A 23,950-nucleotide genomic window follows, 5' to 3' on the forward strand; every position below is an offset into this window, starting at 1 on the left:
CATAGTTTTTAAGATACTGTTTATCACCTTTAAAGCCATAAATAAATTCTTACACCTCATTAAATTGGTCGCTTTCTTACACCTCATAAATTGGTTGCTTTGTTTTTGTATCTGACTTTATTACACCTTACACCTCTCCCACGTACCCCCCCCCACACTCACACACACTTCTTCCCCGCCTAACCTCCTTCTGGTGGATGAAAGCTACAGTCCAGCAAGTTAATTTCATATTTTTTACCCACAAGTTGAAGAATTTTGGTCATCGTGCATTCTTCACTTATGCTGTACAACTGTTATTCGGGTTTTTTTTAATTCTCTACAAAGTCAAAAGTTTGGTCTTCTTCTTCTTTCTTGAGTGCTTTGATATTTTATTGAAAATTTTATAAATTTATTATTTCATTGATTGATGCATAAAATCACCTGTAGTTTTACCTTGTGTTTTTGACGAACATTTTTTTCTCTCTTAAAGATTAAACATCTATATGTTTCGCTCTTTTTTGACAATGATTTATGCAGTTGATGAAATAAACAGAAACTCCTCGATTCTTCCCAATACATCACTTGGATATATGATTTATGACTCTTGCTTTAACGTGCATAAGACCCTCACCATTGCACTCAGCTATCTTGGGCAGAAGATCAGTGAAGATCGGAAAGAAGTTTGTCCAATTCATGCTGTGGTTGGAGAGTCTGGTTCACAAAATTCATTGACAATAGCTCGTTTCTTCGCTCTCTTTTTAATTCCTCAAGTGAGACTTTATTCATTGAAAGACAATTAATTCCTTTCATATTAATTGTGATTTCTATTTTGTTTAACAGTAATGTGGAGTTTTAGGAATTTACACCATCTTATTTACATTTATTGCTGAATATGCTGTTTTGATTCAGATAAGCTACTTTGCCTCATGTCGGTGCTTGAGTGATAAACAAAAATTTCCTTCATTTTTGCGAACCATGCCCAGTGATACGTTCCAGTCAATCGCCATGGCGAGGATGGTTCGACACTTTGGCTGGGTTTACATTGGTACGATTGAGAATAATGAAGAATATGGGAGAGAAGGAATTGCTCAATTTATTGCCGAATCTGAGGATTATGGATTTTGTTTTGCCTTTCAAGAAGTTCTGCCCAAAAAGGAAGACTTAAATGAAATAAAACGTCTTGGTAAATTCCAACATGATCCTACTCATTTGCAAAGAATAAATGTAATTAGGAAAATTCCTCTCTTTATTGTAAAAAGAAAAAAGGAAATTGACATCACAGATATTTTCATAAACTTTTTTTCATTAATTAACAGAGCAGGTGCATTAAATAACAAAGATGTGAATTGATAGAATTAAGATTATTTTTGTTGTTCCAGGCATAAGGAAATAGTCATAATGATGGACAATGCATCAAATAAATACAAGAGGAATTGAACTAAATATAATTTTATGAAGATTAATAGTTTTTATTTTGATCAATCAGGAGAGAAGATTGCAAACTCTGGAGGAAAAATCATCTTGGCTTTTACTTCTGTATCAGATTTTATGCCAATCATAGCAGAAATGTTGTGGCGGAATATCACAAAGAAACAATGGATTGCAAGTGAAAATTGGATTGATTCCTCAGTTATTTCAGCCCAGGATACGATCAATATGTTTCAAGGCACAATTGGTTTTGCTTTAAGTCGGGGATATATTCCAGGTTTCCATGAATTCCTCATCAATTTACAACCAAGACTTCTGAATGTGTATAAAGTTGCAAATATTGAAGTAAAATTGCATGAACTTTCTTCCTACAATGATAATATAAACACAAACAATTGTTTCATTCATCTGGATGTGAAGGATATTTCGTCCATTTACAATAAGTCAAAACTATTTGTCATAATGAGAAATAGAGTTTCCAAAGAAATGAGCAATCGTGAAAATATAAGCCTTGTTCATTCCTTCGTACCACCAATGTTTACAATATATTGTTTACAATCTGAATCAATCAACCAGATGAAGTATCTACAGTCAAACAAAAAACAACAGAATGAAAAATGTACTCTTCACAAAAGGGTTTCCAGCAAAATTAATCTGCATCATTCAGACATGATGCAAACCAAAACAAAGCTTATTTATGGGAAGGAAATGTCATCAGTGAACATATTCTTGTTAGAATTTTGGGAGCAGACATTCGGTTGCAGGTGGCGTCCAAATGATGAAACTTCACATCTGTGCACAGGGAAGGAAAATTTGGAAGCAGCTGATACAGAGCTTACTGATTTATCTCGTCTTAGAGTCAGTTATAACTCTTACATGGCTGTCTATGCGATCGCGAAGGCTTTACATAATCTTCAGTCTTGTGTTCAAATGAAAGGCATTTTACTTAATATTACTTGTGAAGATATTCGGAGCTTTGAGCCGTGGCAGGTGAGAATGCTGTTACATTCAATTAAAAAAAAAATTATATTGTTGTATTATAAACTCGCAGAGTACCCGCACTACAAGCAATATGCATCCCCCCTGCTTCCAAGACTACCGGCAGAGATTAAAAAAAACACCCCCTTACATTAATTGGCATCACACTGATCCTTTGTTGCAACTCTTGATTTAATCGGCCCAGAACTTTAGAAGTAGAGCAACAAACAAATAAACACACAAACACCAGTCGATGAATTATTGTGAGGATAAGCAATGAAAGGGGGAAGTAATTGTAAATTTTGATATTCCATCTTCATTTACTTTAAACATTGCTCTTCACAAACGAGGACAGGAACAATGCAGGCTTGATAGGGTCAAATGGCCTTCTCACGCACCAAAGTTCCCTGTGTAACCTGTGTTTTTTATGTACATCCACTTGCTGTCGTGGCATGATTTCATGCTTTAAACTGGCTGTGATCAACAGTGCATCGTCACTGCAACTGAATATGAGGGCATCTCTGATGCAATGCCCCGATTAACCGTTCACTGGAACTCATTTCCCCGACCTCAGAAATTTGTCAGGGTGAATCTACCCCAGCTTGTGGTAATTCGCAGCCAAAGGAGATAAAACTCAGGACCCTAATATCCCAAGCCCACCACCCCAATCAGTAAGCCATTACCATGCTGTAACATTGTTGAGAATGGAAAGAAATGGGGAGGGGAGGACAGCGCGTTGGGGATGGGGGTGCACAGAGTTGGAAGAGGGAGGGCGTGGACATTGGGAAAGGGGGGGATTGAGGAATTGGCGTTGGTGGGGGGAGTTGAGTACCTGGGGTTTGGGATGGTTGAGGACTTGAAGAAGAAAGGTGGAGAGGATGACAGAGTTGGGTTGGGGGAGGTAGGTTAGAAATATATATATATATATATATATATATATATATATATATATATATATATATATATATATATATATATGTAAAGTATTCCTTCATCCATACCCTTTCACTTTGAAATTATATTCTTAGAATTAATTATATTTGTAATGGATATGTACATTATATTATTATTTTGTGGAGGGAAAATTATAAAAAGTACTCAGAGTATTTTTAACCACAATTCCTTTTACATTTCCTTTCCTTATATCATATCCAAGCAAACGCAACCTGTCACTTCGCTGATGTTTGTGTGAAGGGGAGTGGGTTGAATTTTCTTTGTAGGGATGAGCAAGGAGGGAACAGAAAGAGTGGAGTGGGGACAGAGAGAGTTGGTGGGAAGGTGTAGGGTGGGGGGGGGGCAGAGATAGGTTAGTGGTGGAGGTGGCATGAGCAAAGAAAGTGATGTGTTATGCTTAATGACCAAATATTATAAAAACAAGGACAAATGCGTCCAAGAGCCGCATCATAAAGGTTTTGTCTTCATCAGAAGAAGAACAAGAACAAGAAGAAGAAGAGCAACGCGGAGCTCTCTTCGAGCCAGCGTTCGCAACGCGACATGGCTCAAAAAAAACGTATGCAACAATGTAACAATAATATGGACCTGAAGCTGCTACGTATGTAACAACAAAAATAGACAACAATATTCAGATTTGTTGGACACAAAGCATCTCAATCAAGCCGAGATTCGTCCATGTCACAAAATACTTTCAGTGGAAGAGCTAAATCACATATTTGCAGGAGCAAAATACTTCTCAACACTTGATGCCAAGTCAGGGAACAGGTCTGGAAGACTCGATGTAGATAGCCAACAACTTCTTACTTTTCAGACCCCAGTGGGTCGGAATTGTTTCCAACTATTGCGTTTTGAACTTTGTGTTAGACAGTACATTTTCCAAATGGAAATGGACCATATTCACCAGGATTGTAAAGGTGCAGTTGGCATAGCAAATGGCATCAATGTCGATGGCGCCACTGAGAAGGAGCATAACTGGCACATCGTGGAGCAGATGGAAACAGCACGACATGAAGGCCTCATTTTCAATTCATACAAAAGCTTCATCAAGAAGACCAGCATCACCTTCTTTGGTAATACTTATGGTAGACAAGGAATACGGCCTCTCCAGCAGAAGGTTCAAGATCTGAGAGCTATTCCAAAACATGAGAACAAAGCCGGTCTTCAACATTTCATCGGCTTCATGACATATTTGTCGTGCTTCATCAAGGACTTCAGTATGAAATCTGCTACTCCAAGAGACCTTCTCAAAAAGGATTCTGAATTCCTATGGGAGTCGAACATTCAAATTGTATTTGATTATCTGAAGATAGAGGTGTCAGAAACAACTTTTATTCACTACTAGCATTCAGAGGAGCCGTCTCCCTCCAATGTGATGCCAGTCTAAACGACCTTCGTGCATCATTGCTTCAGGTCAATGAAAACCAGTTAAATTCAGTGGCACATGCAAGCAAAACTCCAACAGATACTGAACAACGTTACACTTGCATTGAGCATGAGCTGTTAGCCATTGTGTTTCGCACTGAACATTTCAATTCCGACCTGTATGGTCGCTGTCTCATTGTGCTCACTGATCATAAACCATTGCTGATGATCAATGAAAAGCCATTGATCGACGGACCACTGAGCTTGCAATGAATGCGTGTCAGACTCGAAGGATATAATTTTACAATGGAGTACCACCCTGGCCATTATCAGTGGATGGTGCATTATTAGAAGTTATCAGTGGGTGACCAGATCATTTCAAGGACCTCCCAACGGCTCTTAGGACATATTGGGTTTTTGGGATGAGTTGTCAATATAAAATGGTGTAATTCTGAAAGGTCAACAAATAACCTTGGAGTAATAGAAATGACATTCTTCAGAAACTCCTCTCAGGCCATTTAAAGCATCAGAAAACCAAACTGCTGGCTAAGGACAATGTGTACTGGGATAACATCAACAAGGCGCCACCGCTCTCTGGTTGGGAAGATGTACAGGAGGTAATTCAGAGACAGCACTTGACATCAGGGCTTACAAACTACGGGGAAGCTTATTCTCAAGAGCGAGTATGATGACTGTTTCTCTCCAGCACCCAGTCTGTTCACAACGATGGCCCACACGACGAGACGATTTCTGAGTCCCCGTGATCAGGCAACGAGGATCATCATCTTCTCTCAGAAACGCACACTCTTCACGGCTCAGGTGAACAGTCATTGGTTAGCGTCGTGCACATCACGCCGCAAACACACACAGCATGAGCATGAGAATCACTCTAACTTCATCTCATTCCAAGAGCAAAAGCGAGATCCTCCGTGTCCTCTGAGTATTGTCCTCCTCCCTTGACGACTCACCTCTTATGTGCTTCGTATGTCACGCCAATTAATCCTCAGCCTCTGGGGTGTGCCTTCACCCGCCATCCCCCTTGGAGGCAGGGCTTCACCTAACGTGGTCAAGCAGCTCAGCAGCAATAGCCATTGCCGTTATAAATACGTAATTCTATCACTGCTGGTTGGGAATACAAAAACTTAGGGAAAAGTCAAAGAGGGATGATTGCATACTGGTCGAATTATTCTTAATCCCGATCTAATTAGGACCGCTCCAACCTCCATGTGGTGAAAAGTAACACTTAAGCTCACAGACTTCCTATTAATTCCATTGAGATATCTCCTACACATTCATGGACCAAGCAACTCTACTAAATCCAAACTTTCCTATGAAATTCCTCCATCTACCCCACAAGCATAACACAGCCCCCTCACCAGAACCATAGCTCCTGCAAGGTTCAATGCAGGCCTTACCATTCTAGCCTTGCCACTTACCAACTCACACCTAATTAGCCGATGAAATAAGTGAGATAGGGCTGTTTGAAGTGAGCGTCAGCAAAATTACCTATTTTCTTTAATGTTTTCCCAACATAAACACAAGAATTAAGTTTTTGTAAAACTCTTGGTTCCTTGGTCCGATCTCTTGCGGTCGGGAGAAAATATCAGCAAACACACAAAAATCTACTGCAGAATAAAACCTTTACCAACAAAACTTTTTAACGTTTATACAACCCCTTATCAAGAGTGTGTTCCCTGGTTGATGTCACAATACCCAACGTTCCCTGTGGAGCCATCCAAATTTACAAATTAAAATTTCTGCAAGACCTGCCTCTCTGGTACAGGTGAGTGACATGTATCAAGTGAACCTTCCCTCTCTCATTCACAAACATAAACCCAATATCATTCATTCATTCCAACCCTGCAACTGCATGGCTGAAATGTTATTACATACATCTGAGCTACTCAACTCAGCAGCGTGGAGGTCCCGTGCAAGAAAAAATGTTGGGGGCACTTCCGGTTGTGGTGTTCACAGCCCAAAATCAAGTACAACATGACTTAGGCAGTCCACCCAACTTATGACTTTTTCACCCCCCCCAAACTTCAACTCTTTGGTCCCTGAAAGCCAAACAGCTCTTTTTCTGCATGTCCAGCCCATGGGGGAGGGGTTTCCACACAACCAGTCTTTCTCGTAGCCTCATATGTCTTGCCAGGGGTCTTTTTACGGCTGTTCACCCAACTATATCTTCTCATTCGACTTTTCCCCATTTTCAAACACTATCAATTGCCAGCGACAAATTCCCTCAGTTGGAGCCACAGTCACAGCTCATCCAGAGCTTGATCCATTCCTGCAGACTCACATATCTTCCCCCACCCACACAATCCAACATCTCATTTTCTCCCCTGTTGCCATTCAATTCTCAAACAATGCATTTTAAAATGCTGACCAGGTTCCTCCACTGCCTCGGCCTGCATACATGTTGTAATTCACAATTTTCTCTCCGAACACATTTCAATTCATGACACAAAACAGACAAAAACACCACAAGACAATTCTAGTTTCCAAAGCAATCCCATTACCGACCATTGAGTCACTCTTGTCTGCTCCCATCCTAATTACCCATGTCCCAACTTCTAACAAAACCAAACCCTTGGGATAGTAAGCAACAAGGCAACTTATCCTCAGTGTAAGTCGTCGCAGGTTGATCGGGTGTAAGTGTCATCCACCCCTTCGAGTATTCCTTTGCACTTTTCCAATATATCCCTTTGGATTCCTTGCTTTCAATCTCCCCTGGACTCCATACTCCTTTATGTTTCTTAATTTGCCTGTTATTCCAAAATCTTGTAGATCACCCTGGGTAATATTTGAGTGGACTTGTAGACTTCACGCACAACCTTGGTGAGATGTCAGAGAATCACATCCACGACAAGAACTGTGTCCACAAACATTCTTGTGAGCGGCAGCTGGATCTCTACCAAAACGCGCTCCAGGATCTGCTTGACCCAAATTTCTCTCATCCACACACAGAAGCCTACATCCTCCTCCGGGGTCTGGTAGACCCAAATTTCTCTCATTCGCTCCCAGAAGCTTACATACTCCGCTGGGAACTGGAAAACATTGTTCTCTCATCCTCTCTCAGTCGATGCCGACATCCTCCTCCAGGATCTGGTAATGGAGGAGTTTTCTCCTTCACTCCCAAATGATGCCTGTATCCCCCTCAGGGATCTGGTAGATACAGAGTTATCTGGTCCATCCCCAGAAGCCTGTATCCCCCTCCAGGATCTGGTTATCCTAGAGTTCTCACATTCTGCCTCGATCGATGCCTGTATCCTCCTCCATGAAAAACTGTGGACACACACATAATCTAGGCAGACATTGCCACAGACATAATATAGGCAGACATTGCCACAGCCCAGCAGACCCAGCCAAAATTGCACATCCTGGGCACACCAGAACGAGAGCGGAACAAGGCCATGACTGGCTGAATTAAATCCAGCATGCGGATAACTCCCAGCCACACACATATACCGGCAACCTCAATCCTCCATCCACAACAGACAAAAGCCAGAAAAAAACAGCTACCATGCTTAACAGGAATTGCATCACCTGACCTTGGGCTGTTACGATCGTCAGCTCGGCTGCGTGCGATGAGATTTGGATTCAGTTGAGATGAATTTTGGCCTCGAACAGCTCTTGACCCAGCTTCTCTGCTCGAAGAGCACAAAACGCTCTGATCTCCTGAGTCCCTATGATCAAGTCACGAGGCACCTCTTCTTCCCTTCTCAGAAATGCACACTCTTCACTGCAAAGCAGAACAGTCAACAGTTAGCATCTTGTCTTGCACGCAGCAAATTCACACAGCATGAGCAGGAGAATCACGTCGACTTCATCACGCCATGAGCAAAAGCCTTATCCTCTGTGTCCTCTGGGTGACGTCCTCCTACTCCCTTGACTACTCGCCTCTAATGTGCTCCTGACATGTGCTCTTCATGATTATGACATGCGTTCTTCGGAGGCATGACTTCGCTCACCGTCCCCCTTGGAGGCTGGGCTTCTCCCAACCTGGTCATTCTACTCAGCTGCAACGGCCGTTGCCATGAGGGAAATGTAATTCTGTCATTGCTGGTTGGCAATACAGAAACATAGGGAAAAGTCACAGAACGGAAATTATATACTGGGGGAATTAGCCGAAATCCTATGTAATTGGCACCACATTACCCACAGTGTGGTGACAAGGAACACTCAAGCTCACAGTCTCCCTAATTAATTACATTGAGATGTCTACAACACATCCACAGACCAAGCAGATCTCTTCAATACTAACTTTCCTTTGAAATATCTTCATCCACCCCACAAAAATAACAATATTTGGGGAGGCAACACCCCCCCTACCCGTAGGACCCTTTGGACCCCAAATTTTTATAATGTCATGAACAATCTTTTGTACGTCATGGGTGATGAAGGTTGCTATGAACCTTTATCGGAATTGTGTGTCAATCCATCCATCTATCCATTGCAACCATACTCTGTGCAGAGCGTTGGTGATGCTTAAGCAGTCTCCTCGGCTATTGGGTACAATCCTGGAAAGGTCGCCACACTGACAGATGGTGTGTATCATTTGAGAAGAAAGGTCAGGTATGGGAGCATGTGCAACAACAGCGCGTTGCTGCGTCCACTTTCCACCAGTACTCCAGGGGCCCTCTGTCTGGCATCCCCCAGGCAGATGCCAGACCCATCCCCATCCCCTTGAGATGATGGTCAACCTGTTGCAACCACAAAGCACGTGGTCGGCCCATTGGCTTCCTCCACTCACGAGACTCCCTCGCTGAGAGAATCTGGTGAGCAGGATCGGCGTCAGGAAAAACGAGCCTCATGCCGACATCTGAGAGGCTGCAAATAAAGTGATTGACAGGATACAGTCAATCGTTGACCTCTTTGGTGTAAAGCCTGACTGCTCTGGACGCTGGTGCTCAAGCAGAGGGTGGCGAACCCTATTAATAATTATTTGAGCAAAGACCTTGCCCAGCACTGAGAGCAGCTTCACCCTCGGTAGTTGTTGCAGTCTTGGCGACCACCCTTCCCTTTCCAGAGAGGGACAACAAGGCCCCTCTTCCATACTTCCAACAAGCCCCCTCTCCTAACTTTGCCATCACGGCATCCGTAACAGGCATGGTATGTCCACACACCCACGGAGAGTCCACACAGATCCGAATCTACCCATATGTACCATGTCCGTGTGTGCTGTATACGTACCTCTACCTTGTCGTAACTGATAACTGCACATCTCGATCAGGACACGAAATGTCCTGCACAGCTTGGTGCCATGGTGACCTAGTTCCATCCCATATCTTATGGAAGTTCTTTCAGGTTTTCCTTTGGCCATGCTCCTGTTTCTAAAACATTTGTTTTTCGAATTTCCTTTGCAAATGTATATATTTCTCTTTTTGAGTTTCAAGCACTCAAGCACTCGAACGGAACACCGGGCTTGGCAAACGATTATCAATTGCCGTCAGTACAACTGTGCACCCGGAAATGCCCATGCAATGTCTGAATTGGATCAGATTTTTTTTTTGAGGAGTTGGAACTGCTGATACTTTCAAATCTGGAGCTTACATTTTGTAATTCTGGTTACACAACACAAACATCAGGGGTTGGGGGGGGGGAGTTAACAGAGAGACAATGTTATGCTTTCTGAACAACAACAACAACACACACACACACACACACACACACACACACACACACACACACACACACACACACACACACACACACACACACACACACACACACACACACACACACAAATGCTCGGCCCATATTAGCAATTTTTCTGGAATCAGCAGATTAGAGTCAGTGTGATTCTTGACTACATTGCATACTGCACACAATCCAAAAATCTGAGGAGCTTAAACCATTGTTTTATGGGAATTTCAAAAAACAAATAAAACAAAATTGCATTTATACTGATGTTTCAAGGAGATGTGCATTAATATTAATCTTTATAAACATCAGCGTGTTATGGATGGAAACTAATTTGGCTCGGTAAGTTAGAAAATACATTAATATGACAAATGTCTCAGAAATCGGGCGTTATCAAATATATACATATATATATATATATATATATATATATATATATATATATATATATATATATATATATATATATATATATATATATATATATATATATATATATATATATATATATATATATATATATATATATATATATATATTGTATACCTTGGTAGAGGCTCGTATGAGAGCTAACACACAACTCACAGCAAGGAGGCATGAGACAAGAGGGGCGGGAGTGGAAGGGACAAAACAGTGGGGATCAGACACATTAGGTGAACTGAGGAAGGGAGAGGGATGGGGATGGGACGGGGAACATGGTGAAGAGAAGATGGACATTACAGGGACTTTCAGGAAGGAAAGCAGGGGAATTGAAGGAAGTGGGTTTGGGTGGATTATCAGGGGTAGAAAAGATCGAGGATTTGGATGGGGGAAGATAAGAGGTGGTGGTGAACAGCTGTTTTGAAAGCCTGGAAGGAAGAATGGGAAAGAATAGAGTGAGGAAGTTTATTCCAAAGGCGGGAAAAAAAGAGGAATGAAAGAGTGAAGATGAGCAGTGATTCGTGATTTTGATAGTTTTACCAGAAGAGGGTTGTTGGCGGACTTTGAGCGCCCTGTGGAAATGTGGTGGGGACAAATCGCAGAGAGAGCAGGGGGGGAAAGGCTGGAGAGGAGTCGGTAGAAGACAGAAAGGCCACCGACCAACCTGCGGTGATTGAGTGAGAGGCCCAAAGACTAAGCTTCATTGCGGGAGATGCCGATGATCTTAAATGCCCTGGTTTCGACAGCGTGAAGCCGAGAAAGGTGGAAGGCAGGAGCACCAGCCCAGAGGGGAGAGCAGTACTCCATCAGGCTACGGACAAAAGCTTTGTAAGTGGTCAGGAGCTCAAGAGGGCCGAGGAAGGACTTTCCACGATGGAGGATTCCCAGTCGGCGACTGGCTTTTGAGGCGAGGTTGGAAATGTGACTTTCCCAGGAAAGGTCATGGCAGATAGTGTGACCCAGAAGCTTGAAAGAAAAGACTTCTTCCAGAGGATTGTTGAGAAAGTGGATGGGGGGGTTTTCTAAACGGTCCTTTCGAAGAGACATAGTGAGAGTGTGAGATTTGAAAGGTGAGATGTGAGAGAAACGAGAGAAAGTTTTGCTTTGAAACTCACAAAGAGAAACAATGCAACCTTTGAAAAGGACACCCGCTCACCAATTGCTTTAGAAACAATCACGAGGACAAAGGAAAACCTGATGAAAACTCCATAAGGTATGGGATGAAACTTTGCCAGGACGTTGCCCGTAACAGTCATGGCATGCCCACATAACCAAGAAGAGACCTTGCAGATCCAAATATACCCATTTGTGCCATGTCCTTGTGTGCTGTTTACGTACCTCATGTTTGTATAGCAACAGTCGACTGTAGATCCCAATTGGGACAGGAACCGCACCGCTATCGACTGCAGAGAACTCGGCAAGTGGCTAAAGCACTCAAGCAAGTACTCCAACACAATGCATGGCTTAGCAAGTGATTACGAATTGCCAATGATAAACCCTTGCACACGGAAACTCCCAAGCAATGTCCGAAGTGGACAAAGTAACACTTTTTCAGCAGTTGTATCTGCTATTAAGTTTAATTGTGGAGCTTACATTTTGTAATTCAGCTTATTTTAAGAGAATATCGAGGTTATGGCATATGTGGAAATGAAAAAGTGATGAACGCTGGCATCTCTGGACATTTATAAGGATTTACAATGTGCCCAACGATTTGTAACTATGATGAACAGGCAATCGATCATATGAGTGAGAAAGTGAAAAAAAACATTATCCTTCAGAAATTTTTGTGGCCTCTTCGAAGTCAAGGCATGGTTGAGCAGGCCAAAGAGCATGGTGGCTTAAGTCCCCAGCGAGGAAACCAAGGATTCACCTTAAGACCCCTGGGAGTGAGGGGTGGCCAAGAATGTACCTGATAAAGGATGTAATTAAATATGGCCGTTAATTATCTTCAAAGAGATGTTTAATTTACCCAAACACCCAATTTTTATGAGTACAGAAGATATATAAGACATGGCGAGTCTCAGGGTGAATTCTGGCTGTCATGGTTTCTTCATTTGTGATTAGAAAAAGCCTGTTGAGGGCTGAGTTGGCAGCGGTAATTAATGCCACACTCTCACAAAGCACCATTCCTCTCAGGCTCGCTTGGCCTAACTCGTTGTGATAAGTGATACAAACTCGCTTCACACTCGACCGATTCGGCTCCCCCAATCTGGATGGTTGTGCTGCATTTGCACACGACATCGTGCAGAAGTGTTTTCAAAATAGTTCACTGTTAAGGTTGCAGTGAGGTGACTCACCGGATTTGAATCTGTCTTCTTGACAAGCCAGACAACAACAACAACAACAATAGGATCACAGTTAACAAAAGTAAAACCAGGAAATAAGAGCAGCAAACACTTTATATTTGAGGTTTGTTTGCTTTAAGTTTCAGTTAACAGTGGATTGACAGATGGAACATGAATATGATTTTTATATTTGATGATTATTCATATCCTCACCTTTACAGAGTTGTAAATAGAAAGTTGTTCCTTATTTTGTGTTTCTTGTTCTTTCCTTTTATTATTTTGTTTTTTTTCTCTGAAAGACCTATGTGTTACTGTTTTTGAGATTCTTGAAAATGTTCGTAATAACTGTTCGTAATTATATTTTTGTTTTTTAAAACCTTATCCAAATGATATATACTTGTAGAGCTTGTATTATATGCCTGTTAAAGTGTACTTCTTCACCAATGATTGTATTCACACAAGTTTTAGCTTTTGTTTTATCTCAGGAATGTCGAATTTATCAACAACCTCGGTGATTTGGTGAAGTTTGATGAAAATGGAGATCCATCTGGAAACTCGTATGAATTGATGAACTGGCAATTAGATGAGAATGGTCAAGTGCAGTTTAAAGTTGTTGGTGGTTTTGTGTCATCAGCTCCTCCAGAGAAACAACTCCACATTACCAACAACACGATCTTATGGAATGATGGAACACACAAGGAAAGTACCTCTTCAATCGTCTGTGATATGTATGTACATTCACTGTATAAACTGAAAGACGAAATACAGTACTTAAATGGACTCAACAGAAGGAAACCGATGAAACAAACATCAAAAGTAGGAACCTTGATCGGATTCGGGTTTCAGCTGCAACTCCTGTAACCTCAAATCCTTCCAGGTGAAGCCAAGTGAACCTCACAAAAACTCCTTCCAAGCTTCATCACAACGCCCTTGCAGATTTTCGCCTGACATTACAGAGGACAAAAGGTTTATCTACAGTTATGTGCAAGAGTACCATGTCGATGGACCGCTAATTGACATATCGAATGACGCCGAACCCGAGAAGCCTCCTCCAGAGACCAGGACATCTTCAGGCTATTTTGGCAAGGAATCTGCTGATGCTGGGGGGGGGAGGTGTTTACTCTCTTCTCTTACCCTGTTTATTGATATTGTTCTGGGGGAGAGGTTTCGGAAGCTGTGCATCCTCTTTTTTTAAGTGCAAATTTATTTACTCTAACCAATGAGGATGGTGGTGTTTGTCTGAAAGCTGTGGGCAATACTTTGCACCGTCTCAAGAAAAAAGCTGCAGTCTGATCCTTTCCTGAAGATCTCGGGGCTAAGCTTCGTTCTGTCCAGTTGGGCTATTCAACTAAAGGTGGGTGTGAAGCAATTGCACATGCTGCCAGATGTTACCTGACAAATCCGCCTCTTCATCTCATCTTTCTCAAGATCTACATGTGTACTGCATTTAATTGCTTGAAGCGTGACTTTTTTGTCTGAAGTACGAAGACGCACTCCCAGTATTTATCCCCTCATCTCTCAGCCATACACCAGGCTTTCACATCTGTAAAATGGCAATGAGGCCATTTATTCAGCAACTGGCATTCAACAGGGTGACCCCTTCAGGCCACGTATATTTCCCCTGGGCATCGACCCAATAGCCAGGGAGGTTCAGTCAGAGTTCAATATATGGTAACTTGATGATACATCTTTAAGGGAAGAAACCGAGAAAGTGCTGGCTGACCTCCAGAATGCCATTGCCCGGTTGACTGACATTGGCCTCAACATCAATGATCGCAAGTGTGAGTTGACCATCCTCAACCATGCATCACTGGATGACTGTCAGCTTACCTTGGCCATATTTAAGGCAGTGCTCCCTGATATTAAGATTGTTTTGATCAACGACTGCACTCTTCTTGGTGCCCCCATCTCCCCAAAGCCTTCACCTAAAGCTATTATCGACAAGTATGATGACTTGATCCATATGCCAGACCGTCTGGAGCGAATTGACTGGAGCTAATTTAGTACGGGTCAATCTTTCAGACATACGGCTTTAAGCAACGTGGTCAAATGTGATCCTTATGTGGCAGGTATACCATCTGTCCTGGAACCCCTTGCAGTAGACCTCTGTTGGCTAGACCCTCCCAGTTGGCGAGACCATTGTCCCATACAAGATCGGGAGAAGCCTAACCTGAGATTGCAGTTGTTTTGACACTTTCGCCGAATCACATGTTTAGAATATAGCCACAACGGCTGGAACAGCTGCCACTGATGCGGAAGTTTAGAAACGTTATAAATCCGCCGACCTCAGCCAAAATTATTTATTTGAACCAATTGCCATCAAAACAATGGGAATGTATGGACGATATATGTCCAACATCATCAGTGATATCGGTGGAAGGCACGTTGCATCCACTGGCAATATAAAGTCTATATTTTGAGGGGGTTGGGTGTTTTATTCATTTATTTTGTTATATTTATAAAATATTTTTAGTACGCTGGTACATTTTTTTAACAAAATGCACTGCAAAATAAATATAAATATTTTTGGGGCATGATGTGAATTTCTATGAATATATATATATATATATATATATATATATATATATATATATATATATATATATATGTATATATATATATATGTATATATATATATATATATATATTTATATATATACTGTGTATATATATATATATATATATATATATATATATATATATATATATATATATATATATGTATATATATATATATATATATATATATATATATATACACACAGTATATATATATAAATTTATATATATACTGTGTGTATATATATATATATATATATATATATATATATATATATATATATATATATATATATACACACAGTATATATATATATTTATATATATATATATATATATATATATATATATATATATATATATATATATATATATATATATATATATATATATATATATATATATATATATATATATATATATATATATATATATATATATATATATATATATATATATATATATATATATATATATATATATATATATATATATATATATATATATATATATATATATATATATATATATATATATATATATATATATATATATATATATATATATATATATATATATATATATATATATATATATATATATATATATATATATATATATATATATATACACAGTATATATATAAATTTATATATATATATATATATATATATATATATATATATATATATATATATATATATATATATATATATATACACAGTATATATATAAATTTATATATATATATATATATATATATATATATATATATATATATATATATATATATATATATATATATATATATATATATATTTTGCTTCGCAAATAATTTTTTGACCATGTTGAAAAGTGAACATGGTGGCAATACCCCTGGGTGCTCTCCTGGTAGTGGCTGGATAAGACAACCAAGAAACCACCGGTAGGCATGGATGACCCACAAAATATGTAACAGAGAAGAAAGTAAATACCCAGAGATTGTTTTTTTTTCAATGCCGTGAACAAGTTTTGGTACATCATGGGTGATAAAGGTTGTGGTCAAGTTTCACCAGAACTGTGTGTGTAGTTTCTGAGAAGAAAGCAAATACCTCTTTTGTGGGGAAACTCCCCTCAGGTAAGGTATGGGAGCATGCGACAAAGCAGCGCGTCGATGTGTCCACTTTCCGGCGGTACTCCAGGGGCCTCCGTCTGGCTATCCACCAGGCAGATACCTGGCCCATCCCAATCTCGAGATTCTGATAAACATGCTGCAACCACGAGGCATGAGGTGGGCCCATTGGCCTCCTCCACTCACGAGGCTCCCTCGCTGATTGAATATGATGAGCAGGATCAGCGTCAGGAAAACGAGCCACATGTCCATACAGCCACAGCTGATGCTCATGGACTATGCAGGTAACAAATCTCATTTGGGTCTCTCGCAGCAACCGCTCGTTGGACACAAAGTCCGACCAGCGATAGCCAAGGACTCTCCGAAGAAACCTGATACCAAAATATTTAAGTCTCAATCTCAGATCCTTGATCACAGTCCGAGTCTCACATCCATAGAGCAAGACTGGAAGCAACCCGGACCTGAAGACTCGGACTTTCGTACTTACGCACAGGTAATGGCAGCACCACACCCCATTATCCAGTCAATCCATGCATCCCCAGGTTCGACCCCGACGTCTGTTAACCTCTGAATCACAGCCAGCAGAGACATGAATATCACTGCCGAGGTAGGTGAAACTCTCCACGACCTCAAAATTCTCACCACACACAGGCACAGACAGGAGAGCAGCACCCAATATGTCATTGAAAGCCTGGATCTTAGTTTTGACCCAGGAAACCCATAATCCCAGCGGCTCCAACTCCACATTCAGCAACTCGAGGGCCCCCAAAAGGATATCAAAAGTCTCCTCAAAAATGATCATCTGCATCATCTGCGAAATCAAGGTATGAGATCTTGACATGCCCAAACGATGCACCGCAGCTTTATCTCTCCGACATCCTCCCAATAATTCAGTCCACACAAGTCCTGAAAAGTGTGGGGGCCAGTACACACCCTGTCAAACGCCAGTAACAACTGAAAATAACCAAGAGATGGTACCACCACATCTCACAGCACTCTCAGTACCAGAGTAGAAGTTATATATCAGTTTTGCTGGCACCCCACAAAGGCCAAGAATCCTCCAGAGGGCATCCCGATTCACTGAATCGAACGCTTAACAGAGATCAACATAGGATGCAGCAAGCCCCTGCCGAAACTCTCAACTGCGTTCGGTGAGGACACGAAGAGCAAGGATACAGTCAATCGTGGACCTCTTTGGTGTAAAGCCTGCCTGCGCTGGAAGTGCAACCACTGCAGTGCAACGAGGGATGGGCTTAGGTGAATGTAATGCGCAAATTCCTCTGTAAGCAGGATGAGAATCACTTGACCACAGGTGATGCTCTCCCCCTCACAGATTCCTCGCATAAAGGCCTCCTTGTCACCCTTAGCGCAAGTACAGTTTTATGCCTCAGCTCCCTGAACAGCTAAGCTCTGCCATTCAGCCTGGCCCTACGATGCTGGTCAATGGTATCCAGTGTCTCTTGAGAGACAAAATTCTTCTTTACCTGACGGTGAGTTCCAAGACTTCCACCGACAACATCAATTAAGGTGTTCTTGAAGGCAATCCACAACCTTCAGGACCTCCCAAAGCACACTGAACACCCACATCTCCACTCAGCCTGTTCGCAAACTCTACAGCTAACCTCTCATCTTTGAGCTTGGCAACATCCAGCCGAGGTTGGGAATTTACCATTCTGCTGGATTTAAGGTGCAACTTCACAGTTGTTGCAAAAAGCTGGTGGTCAGTATTGAGGAACTGAGCACTCCAGTAGACCATGCAGTTCTGGACCATCCTCCAGCAACCATCAACGAGGACATCGTCAATCTCCTTTGCCACACCACCAGCGTTGGAATACCAAGTCCAGCGTTGAGCTTGAGGGCGCTGAAACCATGAACCAGCTACCCGAAGTCCATGACTTCTTGCAAAGTCTAGGAAATTAGTGCTATTCAGGTTCACAGTTCCAGACCCATGTTGACCAACACATGTCTCATTACCATCACTATCAGTTCCAGTCGATGCATTGAAATCCCCCAAGACTAGAAGTGTATCTCGTCTTGGGCACTGGTCAACCACAGACTCGAGTGTGGCATGGAATGCATCTTTCACAGTGAGATCACTCATCTCAGTCGGAGCATAAACAGAGACCAGGGAAATGACACCTAAGCAGTGATGAATCATTTGTCTCATAGTACGCTTGTTGACTGGTATTACCTTAATTATGATTTGAGTCAGCTTATTGGACACAGCTATGGCAACTCCTTGGGAAGGGTAACCATCAGAGCGAACAGAACAAAAGTGGTTGTTACCACCCACCATGATCTCGCCGCAATGCGGTGTCCGAAACTCAGAGAGTGCTGCAATACCGATGTCCAAACACTTGAGGTCAGATGATAACAGAGACAGGTGATCATCCTCTCTTAGGAATAGGACATGACAGACACCCACCCAAAGGGACCACCTCAGGTTAACCCAAGGAATCCACCGTCTGGTGGATGATACCTCATCACCACTCCGACACACTCTCCCGCAATCTGACCCAGTAATGTTACCCCGTGGTTTCCCTCCTTTCATCAAAAGATTGGGGGTCCCGAAGGCTTTGCCCCAATCCCGTCATTCAGGAAGCTGGCCTGCGAAGGGAAGCTGCACAAGAGGTATTCCCACGGAGTGGGTTTTCAGATTTCTTTGCGTTTTTGTGTTTTGCGGAATGAAGGGTTTTATGGTGGCGGAAGTGCAAATCTTGTCAGCAACCTCCTAATAAGAAGTAACACAACTGCAGGAGGACATCCGCAGACATCGTTGGGGAAGAAATTTGAATGGCCGTTGACTCACAAGGAGCTCCTCCGCCCTTTGACAAGTTTTGTTTTTAATCCTGCAGGGTGTTCATGTCGCGGGTTGAGAGACATCATATAATAACTGCATTTTTGGCCAAATTGAAATGGCTCTCATGTCTTTCAACACCATTTATCTTTCAGTGCAATATTGTTGTAACTGAAAATATCAACCCAGTCTTGTCATCTGAGTAAAATTAAAATATTGTAAACTACACACATCGCAATTTCATTAGCGATTTGCAGGAAATGGGAAATTTTCAGTTACAACATTATGTCTCTCAACCCGCGATATCCAAACATCCTCCTCACCAAAAAACCCGGTGGAGGAGACGGTTTAGTCGCCGACAACCCGACCATGGAACAGGTTTGTACAGGTTTACATGATACCTGCAGCAAGTCACAGATCTAATCTGGCCTGACCTGAAAGGTTGTGGTCAAGTTTCATCGGAAATGTGTGTGGAGTTTCTGAGAAGAATACAAATATCTCTTTTGTGGGGCAACCCCCCTGTAGATAGCCTTAGATCCCAATTATTTTTCAATGGTGTGAACAATCTTTTGTCATCAAAGGGGATGAAAGTTGTCTTAAAGTTTAATAAAAATTGTGTGTGTAGTTTCACAGAAAAAAGGAAATTCATATTTTGCGGCGCAACCCCCCCTTACATCCCTTACACCCCTATTTTTCTCATGTCTTGAACAATATTTGGTACATCATGGGTGATGAAGGTTGTCGTAAAGTTTAATAAAAATTGTGTGTGTAGTTTCACAGTAAAAAGGAAATTCATATTTTGTGGGGCAACCCCCCCTTACATCCCTTTCACCCCGATTTTTCTCATGTCTTGAACAATATTTGGTACATCATGGGTGATGAAGGTTGTCCTTAAATTTCATTGGAATTGTGTGTGTAGTTTCTGAGAAGAATGGAAATACCTTTATGGGAGGACAACACTCCTGTGAACCACGATGCCAGGAACACGATGCTTCGATGAACCACGATGCTTTGACCACGATTTTTTTATGACATAAACAAACTTTAGTACATCATGGGTGATGAAGGCTGTAGTCACGTGTCATCAAAATTGGGTGTGTAGTTTCAGAGAAGAAAGCACATGCAAATTTTGGGGGGCAACCCCGCTCACACCCATTAAGCACCCCATTTTTCGAATATAATAAATAAACTTTGGTGCACCATCAGTGATGAAGTTAGTGATCGTTTCATTGGACTTGTGTGTCTTTTCTGAGAAGAAAGCAGATATCACTTTGGGAGGGGGGGCTGAACCCCCCCCCCGCAAAAAAATTCCTACGTGTACCCCTCTCTGACACTAATGTTTATAAATTGCATGAACCATCTTCGGAAGGTCATGGTTAATGAAGGCTGCGGTCAAGTTTCATGAGAATTGCATGTGTACTTTCTAACAAGGAAGCAAATCGCTATTTTGGGAGGCCACCCCCGTAGACCCCCGAAGGGGACGATTTTTTTATGCCATGAACAAACTTTGGTACATTTCCGGTGCTGAATGTTGTGGTCAAGTTTCATCCAAATCGTATGTGTAGTTTCATAGAAGAAGTTGAAAGTATTTTTGGACGGATGGATGGATGGACGGACAGACAGACTGAGGGATGAGGTGCCATCCCATAAGCTCCCGGAACTACATTCCAGGTGCGCTAAAATTAAGTTATCATATTTATGAAATCATGTATTTATTTCACAGGTTCCAACATCTGTATGCAGTGATCCTTGCAAACAAAGTACACGGAGAGTCAGACAAAAGGGGGAACCTTTCTGTTGCTTTGACTGCATTCCTTGTGGTGATGGAACATACTCCAACACAACTGGTATGCCCTTCTAATATATATATATATATATATATATATATATATATATATATATATATATATATATATATATATATATATATATATATATATATATATATATATATACATATTTCTACCCTTGGGAATGTTTTAAAACTGCTAAAAAATTTTTTGCAGTGCTATAATGCTCATGGAGTCGCTTGTCATTAAACTTGTTAAAAATATAACGAGTAATGGAGAATAAAAATACAAAAATACACATTTATATGATTTAAGAAAATAGCAAATAAAAAATACAATTATTTATTTCAATAAATAGGAATCACGAATAGAAAACACTGATATAAAGGGGAGAGAATAGGAAGAAAAAAAGTGGAATTAGGAAAGGGAAAGGAGGATCAAGAGGAGAGGAGAGGGGGAAGATGGGGAGAGGGAGAGATTTGAAGAGGGAGAGGTGGGGAGAGGAAGAAATGGGGAGAGGGACAGATGGGTGGTTGGGAGGGGAATGATGGATTGAAGAAGATAATGAGAGAGAAGAGAGACGCATTTAAATCACATAGTTGAGAAACAAGGCATAAACAGCACAAGTGGATTGTATCAAAGTTCAGAGAACAAAGCAACTGAACAAATAACCTGTATCAACTTTCCACTTTCACTCAATGGGGTCCGGCCCTGATCATTGCAATGATCATTGCTTAGTTTTTTTCTACTTTTAAATGGAAATACAATTTGGAGCTGAGATATACAAATAAATACAAGACTACTTTATTATAATTATTGCCAACGGACCGTGATGGAGATATTGTGTTGAAATGTGCACAGATTCCCCCAACTGCTATTCCTGTCCAGAGATGTTCTGGTCGACAAAGGAAAATAATGGTTGTGTACGGATGACTGTGGAGTTTTTGAGCTTTTCAGACCCTCTAAGTGTTATCCTGCTGGCATGTACTGCTGTTGGACTTGTGTTCACAATTCTCATCAGTGTGATGATGTGTCTGCTTCACGTGATGCAAATGGGAATTGGACTTTTACTTTTTGCACTGACAGGTTGCTTTGTTTGTACTATTAGTTTTGTGGGTGAACCTACTGATGCAACCTGTCCAATAAGGCAAACACTTGCCTCCACTTCCCTTGCGCTTGTTATTTCTTGCGTTTTCAGCAGGACCTGGGAAACACTTTTGCAAATAAGAGGTAAGTTTTCACAATACGGCTTTAATGAAGCCATTATTAATCATCACACAGTCCATTAATATGCACCGCTTTTGTAGTTTTTACAAAACAATTGTGGAGAATAACACAATATTCAAAAGCGTTTAATTAACAACTGATCCAAACTCATGATGGATACATTTCTCGAGCCACGTGATCACTTTGAGATCAAAAGGAAGTAGACTGATGCAAGGTGTTCAGGTTGAGAAAAAATACATCGATTTTTCACAAATTTCTACTGTGCAATAATCTTAATATCTGTAGATTTATATGAAGGACATTACTCTATTAAAAGAATAAGTGTTCCATGATGGATCCACGTCTCCTCAATGAACACCAAATGGCATTCCAAGATAATTGGACAACAGGAATGAAAACCCTTCCTGGACATATCATTTGCTCAGCTGAACTATCCATTCGATTTCACTTGTTATCGTTATAATAAATACAAATGATAATTTTCTTCCTTTCAGTAAACATCTTTTACTATCTTTCTCAGAGTTGACTAAACAGAAACATTTTTCCAGATCCACTTCCACATATTGGCTTCTGGATAATGTTGAGAAGAGTAAATCCACAAGTTTTTGTGTTGCTGGGTGTGAGTCCTCAACTGTTACTGTGTATTTCATGGGTCTTGTGGAATCCCTCAAAGCCAATGAAAGATTTATTGGCAAATCCTGGAACCGTCATATTGGAGTGTCGAGATTCATCACCTGTTTGGTCAATCAGTGCTTTTTCTTACCTGGGATTCTTGATTTTAATATGTTTATGTTTTTCTTTGAAAGTCTCTCAACTCTCGCCATCATTCAGTGAGATAAGATTTATTACCTTCAGTATGCTCATCTGCTCTCTGATATGTTTGGCATTTGTTCCAGCCTATGCAAGTACACAGGGAAAATATTCCACCGCCTCTGAAATGTTTGCTCTCCTTGGGACTGCCTTTGGGATTCTGAGCTGTATTTTTGTTCCAAAATGCTATTCTGCATTCAAGCTGAAGAAAAAGCAATAAGTCGGATCCTATTACTCCAGCATACATCTGCAAGACTTTTGTTGATTTAAAACCGAACTGTAATATGTACAATCCTGATGTTGAACACGGAACTTTCAAAATGACATATACATTTGAAATTAGGCCTTTTGCACATGCGCTGTTTGTGTATACACATTTTCAGTTTGGCGAGCACCACACTTTTAACCTGCCATTACCACCATGAAATCTGTGATTCAAATCGAATTTTAAACATACTTTTCAGCATCTTGACGAAAGAGTGGCTATTTCACGACCATGATTGTTGTGTTGCTGAATAAAAATCGGACTCGTGGAAATATTGTCACACGAGAAAATTCCGTGGAAGAAGGGAGTTGGGTTTGTACCATTTACTGTTCATGCAATTAG

General features: G+C 40.9%; 1 protein-coding gene and 1 long non-coding RNA gene across 2 annotated transcripts; both read left to right on the forward strand.

The window, feature by feature from the left end:
- The first annotated feature begins 475 nt into the window (after positions 1 to 475).
- On the forward strand, positions 476 to 15,048 carry LOC147035797 (extracellular calcium-sensing receptor-like). Its single transcript, XM_085869570.1, has 6 exons — positions 476 to 749; positions 889 to 1,162; positions 1,466 to 2,397; positions 13,518 to 13,766; positions 13,927 to 14,162; positions 14,745 to 15,048. Exons 1-6 carry the CDS (start codon positions 483 to 485, stop codon positions 15,046 to 15,048), a joined length of 2,262 nt encoding a protein of 753 aa, XP_085725696.1. The 5' UTR covers positions 476 to 482.
- Positions 15,049 to 21,239: 6,191 nt separating this feature from the next.
- Positions 21,240 to 23,871, forward strand: LOC147035798 (uncharacterized). The gene is made up of 3 exons (XR_015062733.1): positions 21,240 to 21,363; positions 22,168 to 22,536; positions 23,082 to 23,871. It is a non-coding gene; the product is annotated as an uncharacterized LOC147035798 (long non-coding RNA).
- Positions 23,872 to 23,950: the final 79 nt, after the last annotated feature.

This window comes from Eptatretus burgeri, chromosome 1 (genome assembly GCF_056783735.1).
Source record: "Eptatretus burgeri isolate ZD-2024b chromosome 1, Ebu_testis_v1, whole genome shotgun sequence".
Classification (NCBI taxonomy): Eukaryota; Metazoa; Chordata; class Myxini; order Myxiniformes; family Myxinidae; genus Eptatretus; species Eptatretus burgeri.

Excerpts from the sequence above, each read along its gene's own strand:
- LOC147035797 (XM_085869570.1), top strand. The coding sequence starts at position 483 with ATGTTTCGCTCTTTTTTGACAATGATTTATGCAGTTGATGAAATAAAC. Across the intron at positions 2,398-13,517 it reads GGAGCTTTGAGCCGTGGCAG|CTTTTGTTTTATCTCAGGAA; the intron begins GTGAGAATGCTG and ends CACAAGTTTTAG. Across the intron at positions 14,163-14,744 it reads GCTGATGCTGGGGGGGGGAG|GGAAGAAACCGAGAAAGTGC; the intron begins GTGTTTACTCTC and ends TACATCTTTAAG.